Consider the following 12500-nt stretch of genomic DNA (forward strand, 5'->3'; position numbering starts at 1 on the left):
TTTAACGTTTCGACCCACAGGGTCTTGATCACAAAGCTAACAACTCAAACAAAACATATTTGTCATAATATAGTCAATATATATATATATATATATATATATATATTTATATATATATTATATATATATATTATATATATATATATATATATATATATATATCAATGTTGACATTTTGTGAAAGAGGTAGCATGCTAAATGTGGCATGGTAAACTGGATACAAACCGAAAAAGTTTGGGAACCACTTAAGGGTAGAAAGGCTAAAGGGAAAGACCTATAGAAAACCCATCAACGCTGTGATATGGGTAGAGAGAGAAAAGGAAGAAAGAGGCACAGACAAAAAAAAAAAAAAAAAAAAAGGAGAGAGAGAGAGAGATTTAGAAGGAAGAGAGGAAGAGAGAGAACGGTAGAAAGAACTCACTGTCAGGGTCGCCCTCGACAGCAAACGACTGAAGCCAGAGGTAGACCCTATGGTTGGGCCGGACGCTAATGAACCAGTCACACATGAAGGAGCCTTCGGTCTTCTTGGGGTTGTCGTAGTTGTTGGGCCAATGTGGTGACGTGATGATCCCAGACGTGATGATGTTGGTCTCAGTTGACGTGATGTTCTCGCCACAGTCTGCGAAAAATACACGTATAAATTTATTCTTACGAATTGTAAATATATTTTGGTTTTTACCAGGCAATTTTATTCATCCAAAAGGAATTCTGTGCAGAGAGAAGTTTGAGTGTGTCTTTCCTTGAAGAAGGCCTTTGAGATGGTGTGGTTTTGGTTCTAGAGGGTCTTCGTGAAGCATCATTTTGAGGAGTTCGGTGACCTTAAAATAATTTTAAGAGTGGTTTTGCACGAGGGTCTTCGAGTATTAAAAACACAACTTTGATTCGAATCCGTACAGAAAAGTAATGTTCTAAGCTACAGGCCTATGTTTAGTTTATATTCAATGGTCACTGTTTTCTTGTCCGATACTACTATGTAAAAGTGTGTGTGTGTTTACCTAGTTGTATCTTACGGGAAGGGGAGCTATGCTCGTGGTGTCCCGTCTTTGTATCCCGCAGTGTCTAGATTGCTCTTAAGGTCTTGTATGGTTTTTGCACAAACTATTGATTTTGCTCAGTAGTATGTGTGTGTGTGTGTGTGTGTGTTTGTGTGTGTGTGTGTACACTTTTGCATTACAGTGATCATTACTGGGAGTTACATTCTGAATTTGTTTTGGAAGGATACAGAAGGTAAGAGGAGAGGACAAGAAAGAACAATCCTAGCGTGACGGGGATGAGAAGGACGGTATTTTAGATACACAAGTAATTAAAAAATACGAAGAAGAGAGATATGTAAACAGAGAGAAAAATATGAAGAGGTAAAGAAGAAATTTAAAGTAAGAGAGAGAGGACAGGGGTGAAAAGATAAAAAGAAAATTTACCGCTGAACAACTTTTCTGTCTTCAGGAACTTGTACTAGGCGTAGGGGAGAGGGAGGACAAGGTTGAAGAGGTTAAGAACAGAGGAAAGAGAAGAGAAAGAGAAAAGAAGAAAACTTACCGCTGAACAACTTCTCTCTCTTCAGGAACTTGTACTAAGCGTAGGGAAAAGGTGAGGACAAAGTTGAAAAGGTTAAAAACAGAGAAAAGAAGAAAACTCACCACTGAACAACTCCTCTCTCTTCAGGAACTTGTACTAAGCGTAGGGGAAAGGGAGGACAAAGTTGAAAAGGTTAAGAACAGAGAAAAGAAGAAAACTCACCACTGAACAACAACTCTCTTTTCAGGAACTTGTACTAGGCGTAGGGGAAAGGTGAAGACAAAGTTGAAAAGGTTAAGAACAGAGAAAAGAAGAAAGCTCACCGCTAAACAACTCCTCTCTCTTCAGGAACTTGTACTCGCCGTAGAGGAGAGTGAGGACAGGGGAAAGAGAGGAGAAAGAAAAGAAGAAAACTCACCGCTAAACAACTCCTCTCTCTTCAGGAACTTGTACTCGCCGTAGAGGAGAGTGAGGACAGGGGAAAGAGAGGAGAAAGAAAAGAAGAAAACTCACCGCTAAACAACTCCTCTCTCTTCAGGAACTTGTACTTGGCGTTGAACCCACTGTAGACTCCTTCCTTGTCCGTCCTAAGGATAACCATAAGTCCGGAAGAATCTCTCTCGCTGGAAATGGGTCCGGGGGCTGAGAACCCACAGTATCGGCCGTTGAGACGCTCGATCCAGTTCGTAGTGCCACTTTGTTTGTCCGGCTTGTAGAGGTTATAAATCTCCACATAGTCGTCTTGGCATCGCTCGATCCTGGACGGGAGGAAGGGGAAAGTGGAGGTCAACGGAAGTGTTGTAAGTTTGAAGGCAGTGGTATCTAACCTGGAGATTATGAGATAGTTCCAAGGGCTTCGTAGGTAGGGGTTTATATCTGCAATTTTTTTCATATTTGATGCATATTGAAAGAAAAATCAAAACAGGCTTAAATATGCTGACCAGAATATCCACTGTTTTCACACACACACACACACATATATATATATATATATATATATATATATATATATATATATATATATATATATATAGCTTGAACGGAATAATAATACAGGGATCGTGACCTATGAATATATATATATCCATCACAGAAATAGCTGCCATCCATTTAGAAAGATCGATCCATTTTGTAATAGGTAGGGTTCAAAGGAAGGCCTACTACACTAACGTTGCACTTCGCCCCAGTGACTAACCCACCAGAAACAAGAAAGACAAAAAGACTCTTCTCCACTCACCCGTAAGTGTAGTTTAACGTCGAAGTCCGCACCTTGAACTGGTCGAAGACCACCTTGACGAGCTCTTTCTTACCGGGCATGAATGTGTACTTGCAGGTCGTGTTGGAAGGGTAGTTTCCCGGATGGCGGGGCGAGTTGAAGGAGCCTCGCTTCTTCTGGCTCGAACTCTTGTACGTGAACTCGCAAGACCCGTCTGGCGCCGGGGTGCCGGGGATCTTGTACTCTGCAGAGAGGAGCGAGAGGGAGATTCCTCATGAGTTATGGGTCATAAGGCAACGCGTTATCCGTGAACCTAGAATTTCACTATACGCGCGCGCACACACACACACACACACACACACACACACACACACACACACATATATATATATATATATATATATATATATATATATATATATACATACACATGTGTTGAAATATTCTGTGGGAGTAGGAAACACAGAAGTCTTTGAATTTATTCCTGACTACATTCGCAGAAAGCATATCTTCGAAACTAGTCACGAATAATATATATATATATATATATATATATATATATATATATATATATATATATATATATATGAATTTTTGTATAGGCACATATCGGAGCTTCCACCTTACCTGTCTCAAACCTGTAGTTGGCCTTGAATTTGATACCCTGCTGATTTCCTGACTTGAAGAGGATGAAGAGCCGGGGACCCGAGGAGACGACTGTCGGCGGCGGAGATTGACCACAGAACTCGTGATCTGGCTTGTCGTAAGCGTTTTCCTCCTCTTGACCCTTTAGGTAGATCCGTAAGTACCCGTCCGTACAACTGGAGAGGCACGTGAGAAGAAGCGTTACAGGAGTCAGTACCGATCATTGAGGTATGTGATCTAAAGTGCTTGTTACTAGTAGGTTTAGATGTATTTAGATATTAGATAGATCCCTTTAGGTAGATCCATAAGTACTCATCCATACAACGGGAGAGGCACGTGAGAAGAAACGTTACAGGAAGTAATACTGATCATTGAGGTATGTGATCTACTGTGTATGTTACTAGTAGGTTTAGATGTATTTAGATATTAGATTTAGCCCTTTAGGTAGATCCATAAGTACCCGACCGTACAACTGAAGAGGCGCGTGAGAAGAAGCTTTACTGGAGCCAGTACCGATCATTGAGGTATGTGATCTAAAGTGCTTGTTACTAGTAGGTTTAGATGTATTTAGATATTAGATAGGTTTAGCCGTACTGCTAATATGTGTTATTGTGATGTATCTGTTGTTTTATCGTTATCTACATACTTAGGACAAACAGATAACTCCGCGAAGAGCAGAAGGAAGAACACACCAAAGTCAAGTACTTACTTTTTATACCCTCTCGGAACCGCGGGAATGTTTAAAGAGGAAAACTGCAGTCGAACTCGCTCCAGGTTCTGGACGTCATAGAGGCCGTAGATGAAGTAACGACAGACAATATTGACAGCGTAAGGAAAAGGATACCCCGGGCTGAAGATGGTTCCGTTTGAGGTCCCCTTGCTCAGGATTCTCTGATCACATTCCGTCCCTCGTATGTGCTCACTGTCGGACTTTATAAAGTCTGTAAATACAACAGTAACGCATAAGTTGGGTGTATGCGCAAACACGAGCCAAACATTTCGACCCTCCCGGAGTTTTTCATTGTGCGAAATTCAAACCTTTTTTTTTTTTTTTTTTTTTTTTTTTGCCTGACAACTTTTATTTTGTTCTATTCAAGAAAATTCTGAACAGTAAACTAAATATTTTTTGGGAAAATATGTCACGTACTCGACCAAAAAATTTCGAGTCAAAACTTTTGCTCGACATTTAGGTATTTTATTCTGGCTAATGCTGGGTGACGTTTACTTGAGAGGAATTTTGCGATAAATTCCATATTCTATGTTCTGTCGTGACTTATACCATACCATTTGTATCTATCAATCTATGTATGTCTGAGGAAGGTGGAAGAGAAAGACACAGGTCTAGGGCCGAGTTTATTCCTGACCGGTTTCGCTTATAGCTTCGTCAATCCTCTGAAGAAGCTATAAGCGAAACCGGTCTGGAATAAACTCGGCCCTAGACCCGTGTCTTTCTCTTCCACCTTCCTCAAACCTTTCACAATGTCTCAACATATGTCTGTATGTATTATCTATCTATATATCAATAATTTCCCCCATATAAAGGAGGTAGCCAGCCAAGGCATGTACCCAACCCCACCCAACATACCCTCATCCATTACTGATTTGTGTATGTGTGTACACACACACATACACACACGCACATATACATACATATATTTGTGTCATTTTGACATTTTGGAGAGTTTACATACATATATATATATATATATATATATATATATATATATATATATATATATGCTGAGACATTCTAACAGGTTGACGTAAGTGGAGTAGGAAACAAAGGAGTCTTAGTTTATTCCTGACTAGTTTAGCAGGTGTGTTTTTTTTTCAAAGGAATAAAAAAGCATTCCTGCGAAACTAATCAGGAATACACTCGGATTAAGACTCCTGTGTTTCCTACTCCACTTGCGTCAGTATATATATATATATATATATATATATATATGTATATATATATATATATGTATATATATATATATGTATAGATATATATAATATATATATATATAATATATATATAATATATAATATATATATATATATATATATATATATATATGTATATATATATATATATATATATATATAATATATATATATATATATATATATATATATATATATATATATATATATCTTATTAAGCATCATTTCCATCCTTGCTGGTGAATTTATCCTAGTCAACTTTATGGAAACCTAACTTGTGATTTGGCTTTTTCTTCCTGTAGTTTGACCTAATCTGGACTATATACAGCAATCTTGACTAATACAAGATTAAGAATTACACAGGGGAACACTTTTTCAGTAACTTTGAGTTGCATTGGATATTTTAACGGATTTTGAAAGAGTTTTAGGCGCTGATTTCAAATCTGAAATTAGTTTTTCTCTACAAGCTCTAGTTTGTATGCAATTTGAGGTTAATGAAATTGTACATATGTGAACTTGCGTAAACCATGTATAAGCATTTTAACGTCCATACATATAGATAGCTTCTAATATTTTGATCATTCTTCTTTTGTTTCAGTTCAAACATGGCTTCCAGAATGAGACATCATTGCAGAAACATGCCTGATGCCTTCTGCTACATATGTGGATTACACACTCAATCGTCAGAGACGTAACATATCCTCGTTCGTCAAGCGTGCCTACAAGGCATATTTTGAAGTTCATCTTGGTGATCAAGACAAGCAATGGGCTCCTCATGTTGTGTGCCACAATTGTGAGGAAATGCTTCGAGACTGGACCAAAGAAAAACGCAAAGGTCAGCCTTTTGGAGTTCCAATGATTTGGCGCGAACCCACCAACCATGTAACTGACTGTTATTTCTGCATGGTAAACACAACGGGTGTTGGGAAGAAAAACCGACATAAGATTACGTATCCGAACATTCCCTCAGCTATTCGGCCTGTTCCGCACTCTGAAGAAGTACCTGTTCCAGTTTTCAAAGGCTTGCCTTCATTGGACGATAAAGACATTGGACATGATACAAGCCAGCAAGACAGTTGTGACAGTGAATTGTCAGAAAGGTGTTCTCAATCGGAGGACTGTTCTTCAGACACTGAACCTTTCCCCGTCCCTAAGCCTCTTCCCCAGGCTGAACTGAATGATTTAGTGCGGGATTTAGGTCTTTCAAAGAAAGCAGCAGAGCTTTTGGCATCAAGATTACAAGGCAGAAATCTTGTTGATCACTCTGTTAAAGTATCATATTTCAGAAAGCGTGACCAGCTTTTTGTGACCTTCTTTTCAAAAGACAGACAGTTTGTTTACTGCCATGACATCCCAGGGCTTCTCAAAGAACTGGGTGTACCTTACTATAGTCCTGCTGAATGGAGACTCTTTTTAGACAGTTCAAAACGCAGTCTAAAGTGTGTTCTTTTACATAATGGCAATGTTTATGGAGCAGTACCTGTCGGTCACTCAGTGCATTTGCGGGAAGACTATGATGATATGAGAATGGTCATGGACTTATTAAAGTATCATGAGCACAATTGGATAATTTGTGTAGACTTAAAGATGGTCAACTTTCTTCTTGGACAACAGAAAGGTTTCACCAAGTTTCCATGTTTCCTCTGTATGTGGGACAGCCGAGGACGAGACAGACATTGGGTCCAGAAGGACTGGCCTATTCGTGACACCCTTGAAGCAGGCATGCCAAATATCATACAAGACCCAATTGTAAACAGAGATAAGATCATCTTTCCTCCTCTTCACATCAAATTAGGTTTGATGAAACAATTTGTCAAGGCACTGGAAACCGAAGGTGAATGTTTCCAACACATCATCACAGCTTTACCAGGGTTATCATTTGAGAAGATCAAAGCAGGCGTGTTTGATGGCCCACAGATTCGAACCCTAATTCGTGATGATCAGTTTGTTGCTAAGATGACCGCTTTAGAAAGGGCAGCATGGTTATCCTTTGTGGCAGTCGTTCAGAACTTCCTTGGAAACAATAAGGCGGAGAACTACAGTGAACTTGTGAACAGAATGCTCCTCGCTTTTCGTGATCTCGGGTGCAACATGAGCATCAAGCTTCATTTTTTGAACAGCCACCTTGATCAGTTCCCTGACAACCTGGGGGCTGTGAGTGACGAACAAGGAGAACGATTCCACCAAGACCTAAAGATCATGGAAGAACGCTACCAAGGGCGCTGGGACAAAAGTATGATGGCTGACTACTGCTGGAGCATTAAACGAAATTGCCCAGATGAAATGTACAAACGCAAAAGTTACAAACGCAAATTCCTGCCTGAAAAAAATACACAAAGAAATTGATAAGCTTCCATCAGCTGTGGTGATGTTCTGAAGGATGCTAATCTAACTTTGGGATAGATGTTCTGTTAATGTTCTGTTTCTTTTGCCTTAATAAATGTACAGAAATGGCTTTCATACTGTTTTAAGATTCAAGTGAACAAAAGAATTGTGGCTGATATTGCAATTTCCTATAATAACGAAAATTTAAAAAAAATAAATAAAAATGTCAAATTGCATAAAATCTGTAGCTTGCAGACAAAACCCGACTTCAGATTTGAAATCAGCACACTCAAGTTGACTATAGAAAAGTCTTTTTTTAAATGCAACAAAATGAGTGTTCCCCAGTGTTATCGCAATTAATTATTTGCGTTTATTGTCCATTGTGCATGATAGACTGATGAGGATCCCATGAAAAACAGTAGCTAGTTTTGTTCAGGAGAGGACTCAAGGCTTCTGATGTATTACTCGACTAAATTTTTTTACACAACAAAGAACCACCAACATTCGTTTAGATAAACACCTAAGCAAGATGCTGTAATGACTGCCATTTATTTTATATGATTTGTTTGTTATTATTTGTCTGTTTATCATTATTTGCTTGATTTTCATTTATTATTAGTTATTTATTGATTATTATTATATTTTTTCGCATCTGACCTAGTTATGGACCAAAAGGTCTCCTGTCGGCATGCTCCGCCGTTGTAATCCTTTGTAATAAGAACATAAGAATGAAGAAGACTGCAAGAGACCATAAGGCCTACACTCGGCAGCTCCGTATCCATCACCACCTGTCATCCCCATTCATAAAGTTGTCTAATCGTTTCTTAAAACAACTGATAGTTTCAGCGCTTTGAATCTGAAGGATACAGCGTTTTGTGTCTGAAGGATACAAAACATCTTCCCTGTGCAAGGGACGAGGGAAAGGACGTGGAAGGTCAAGGGAACTCTTTTCCCTTGACCTTTTACGGAGCTGCCTAGTGTAGTCTACGGAACTGCCTAGTGTAGGCCCTGTGGTCTCCTGCAGTCTCCTTTATTCTTGTGTTCTTGTGTTCCTTACCTAATCCAAGGTAACTCTCGGAGAAGTTGAAAATGCCCTGGAATCCGCGGTTTTGCGCGTCTGCTGCTCTCTGGAGGGTAGTGAAGTTGACGTACAGAGAACTTCCCCGGCTGAAGATAACCAAATTCCTCTGCTGGCCGCAGTAGGTCCCAATGAGAGGAGCTGTCGTGTTAGGACCGTCGTACATCTTGATCTGGTCGAAGGGACAACTGGGACCGGAGGAAGGAACAAACAAAGGAGGAAGGAGAAGGTTGAAGAAAAGAATAAGGGACGAATAAATGGAGGAAGAAGAATAGGAGAAGAAAGAGGGATGGAAATGGCGAGGAAATAAGGGGAGGAAGGGGAGAGGAGAGGAAGAAGGGAGGGGAGGAGAAAGAACGAGGAGCAGATTTGGTGCGGAAGGGATAAGTTGAGTTGGATTGGATTGAGATAGAGGAAGGTTGTTTAGGGTGTTGTGGAGAGATAGGGTGAAGAGACATCAGCGTTGGGAAGGAGGACAGGGACGGGGGGGGGGAGAAGATAGGCGAGGGTGAGAGGAGAAGGGGAGGGGTGGGGTGAAGGGGAAACGCTCATTAGTAATTTAGTTTTTGTAAGAAGAGATTAATTGTCAAATGTTACACTTTATCCAAAAAAGTCTTCGACCCCTGATGAGGCTCTTTATTGATTTGATTCTGGCAAACGTCAAGTGAAGGGAGAGGAGAGGTGGAAACGGAGAAGGAAGATTTGGACTCCAGCAGCTTATTTCTTTTAGTTCTCTTTAGTCTATCCTGGACTTTGCCTCTTCTTGTCTACGTCAAGTACCTCTCGCCCTCCAATCACTTTTCGTTCTCCAGACTTTCCGTTTTCTTTTTGTCTCTCTTTTACTTCTCTTCCTCTCTACCTCTCTTTTTTTTTCATCCCCTTTCTGTCTCTTTTTCTCAGTCCGATACCTTTGTATTTTTGTGATCTCTTTCTCTCTCTCTCTCTCTCTCTCTCTCTCTCTCTCTCTCTCTCTCTCTCTCACACACACACACACACACACACACACACACACACACACACACGCACACAGACAGTCATGGAGCACAAAAACTTACTGAGGTCCTCCGAAGAAGAGGTCGAAGTCCCGAAACTCGAGCCTGATGCGTTGGCCAGTGTGGCCCAAGAACTTGTAGTAGCAGGTGATGTTCTTCGGGTAGACGCCCGGATACGTGGGCGACATGAAGGTTCCGTTCTTGACCATATCGGAGTGGATCTCGAAGCCACATGTGTGATTCTTCACTGGCTTGCCAATGGTGTACTTGGCTGCAGGAAGAAATGGAGAGGAAGGGGGAGGGATGGTTGATTTATTATTATCTTTATCACTCTTATCATTATTAGCTTTATTATTGATATTAACATTTTCATATGGATTTGGTTTAGCCTCTAGTTCGTTTACTAAGAATCACCAGGCAGTTGCCATGGCAACGTGAGCTACGGTATTGAAAGGATTGATAAAAGTTTTCTAAGGGATCATGTCAGCGTCATTATTGTCGCACGGGGAATTATAATTTCAAAATCAGAAATCAAAGTAGCCTCTTTTAGTCGTATTTTTTTTTTTTTACTTATATATGTTTTTAATCGAATGGTAAGAAAATATATTCTAAGGGACACATGTAACTTCACATCACAATAATATAGCGTATACAAGTATAAGTGAATCACTAATCACACTGGTCCTTGTGGCGTAACCTTGTGGCGTAACTTTCACTACGAAAACGTGCCCCCCGCCCTCTTCAATCCTTCTGAATAAACAATTACATAAACACACATAATTAAAATAGTAAATATAAACAGAAAATAATAACGTCGCCGTCATCTTTCTTACATTTATTGATGAATTTGTAGACGCCGTGGAAGAGATCGGATGTGGTATTCTGCAGATCGGTGTAGAACGTCAGGACGATGGTCTGGTAGAGGGAGATACGCAAACGCGGCCCGATATGACCGCAATAACGCCCTCCGAATGGCGTGTGGAGTAGGTCGAAGTTCTCAGAGTCCTCGATCTCGGTGTAAAGGTCCAGGTACTCATGGTTGCATCTGGGGGGGAACATCGAACTCTTCTGTTAGTGGGCTAACCACAACACAAGTGCCCTGGCTGTGGTTTTGAGCAAACTCCAGCTAGGGCAATAGTATCATACATAAGTTCTCCCTTGCTTTTGCCTCCATCTCTAACCTGAAGTATCTAACTTCTAACAGACTATATACATACGCCTTCCTAATCTTCCCTAGTCCTCTCTTAGTCTTCTATCTCCGTTTCTAATCTCCTTTTCTCATCTACCTCTTATTCCTAATCGATTATCTTTTAGTTTTATGATTCACTAAACCTCACGTTTTGTTCCTCAATCTATCTTCTAACTTGGAACCTAGAAAGTTAATTTCTTTGGTACTGATCTGTTTAAACATCGTTTTTCTTCATTCATCCATCCATCCAGTCTACTATTATTTGTATTTTGTTGCTGGTAACCGGCGCTTCTATCCTTAAGTCACCGTATTTAAGGAATGAGTGGTAAATGTGGAAAAGGAAAGGAAAAATTTAAAGAGGCTAGCAAACAAGAGGTATAAGCATGAAGTAAAATTAATTAGAATAGATACTATATGTAGTGTATGCATCGTTGTTCAATATAAAATCTCTCTCTCTGTTGCCTAGAGTTTAACACTGTATGTGTGTAGTGTATCCATCATTGTTCCATATAAAATCTGTGTGTGTGTGTGTGTGTGTGTGTGTGTGTGTGTGTGTGTGTGTGTGTGTGTGTGTGTGTGTTTTGCCTAGAGTTTAACAGAGTGGAAACCCAGCAACGACCCAAGGCATGGTCTTAATTCCTTTACCCCCAGACTCTCTCACACACACAGGCATACATATAAACAACACAATGAACCTGATTAACCTATTTCTTAACAACTGAGACTCTAAGCGACCTTAACAGCCTACTCTTTCCCCTTCCTTTACGCGATCACGGAAGCAAAACGGAGTAAAATCTGGGCTACTGTTTCATGCAGGCTTCAGCATGCTCATGCTGTCATCATGCACGGCGTCTACTATACTTATTACTAAGTTTATATAGAAAAGAATAACAAGTATGAAACATAGATTCCTCGTTATATATGGCTTTATGTTTAGATTTGGAGAATGTCCAAGGATTTATTTTTAATAGGGAAGGATGGCGGTGAGTGGTTTTTAAAAACTGGTACTGTGTGAGAAGTGTGTGTCCTGAGGGTCCATTCCATGTATTGGTTGTTCAGTTGACGAATCGAGGTGGACGTGGACCATAGGGCTTGAGGTTCACAGTCCAGGCGGAAATCTGTCACAGACTAAGACTGCAATCATGAAAATCGCTTGAATTTTTTTTTATTTTTTTTTTTATTTATTTTTTTTTTCAGTCTCTGACAGGAAATTTCGAGAAGAAGCGTCTAGGGAACTTCCACCTGGCAGATAAAGGAAATTCACAAGCGAAAGTAACGGGGGCATCGTATATGAGTTATTAAAACAAAAGAAAAGAAATTAGAAGGACAACAACAATGGTAAGGAATTATATAAGTTAAGAGTACATAGTTATTGTTTTTTAGATTCATAAAAACGTGTGCTGTATATAATGTCTTCACAAATGTATTTAGTGTACATATACATAACCACATTTGTATAGATATTGTTTATGTATTAATCAATGTGTTGCCGTAGTTTTCTTTTGAAGGTGACCCAGGGCCCTTAAGTAACCGACCACGGTAAACGTTTCAGCCCATAAGTCAGTCAGTGGAGGGATTTTGTGTTGTTATCTGAAAATGAATAAGTGTAGG

At 39.8% G+C, this 12500-nt stretch overlaps 1 protein-coding gene and 1 long non-coding RNA gene across 5 annotated transcripts in view; one reads left to right on the top strand and one right to left on the bottom strand.

The window, feature by feature from the left end:
- Nucleotides 1-12500, top strand: part of LOC143035025 (uncharacterized) — a 132907-nt gene that overhangs the window by 84742 nt on the left and 35665 nt on the right. Inside the window, exon 2 of one of the 2 annotated variants that reach the window (XR_012967287.1) lies at nt 12087-12227. This is a non-coding gene — a long non-coding RNA (uncharacterized LOC143035025). Of the gene's footprint in view, nt 1-10765; nt 12228-12500 lie in introns of those variants that run through there. The other variant, XR_012967288.1, reaches the window with a different exon arrangement.
- Nucleotides 1-12500, bottom strand: part of LOC143035024 (cubilin-like) — a 281762-nt gene that overhangs the window by 12110 nt on the left and 257152 nt on the right. For all 3 annotated transcript variants that reach the window (XM_076201427.1, XM_076201429.1, XM_076201428.1), the window contains 8 exons: nt 10534-10745; nt 9764-9971; nt 8688-8896; nt 4086-4317; nt 3359-3552; nt 2753-2975; nt 2029-2273; nt 422-619 (listed from right to left, as the gene is read on the bottom strand). In XM_076201427.1, the coding sequence (XP_076057542.1) occupies nt 422-619; nt 2029-2273; nt 2753-2975; nt 3359-3552; nt 4086-4317; nt 8688-8896; nt 9764-9971; nt 10534-10745 (1721 nt within the window). The remainder of the gene's footprint in view (nt 1-421; nt 620-2028; nt 2274-2752; nt 2976-3358; nt 3553-4085; nt 4318-8687; nt 8897-9763; nt 9972-10533; nt 10746-12500) is intronic.

Source organism: Oratosquilla oratoria, chromosome 18 (genome assembly GCF_046742065.1).
Source record: "Oratosquilla oratoria isolate Oo_2021 chromosome 18, ASM4674206v1, whole genome shotgun sequence".
Classification (NCBI taxonomy): domain Eukaryota; kingdom Metazoa; phylum Arthropoda; class Malacostraca; order Stomatopoda; family Squillidae; genus Oratosquilla; species Oratosquilla oratoria.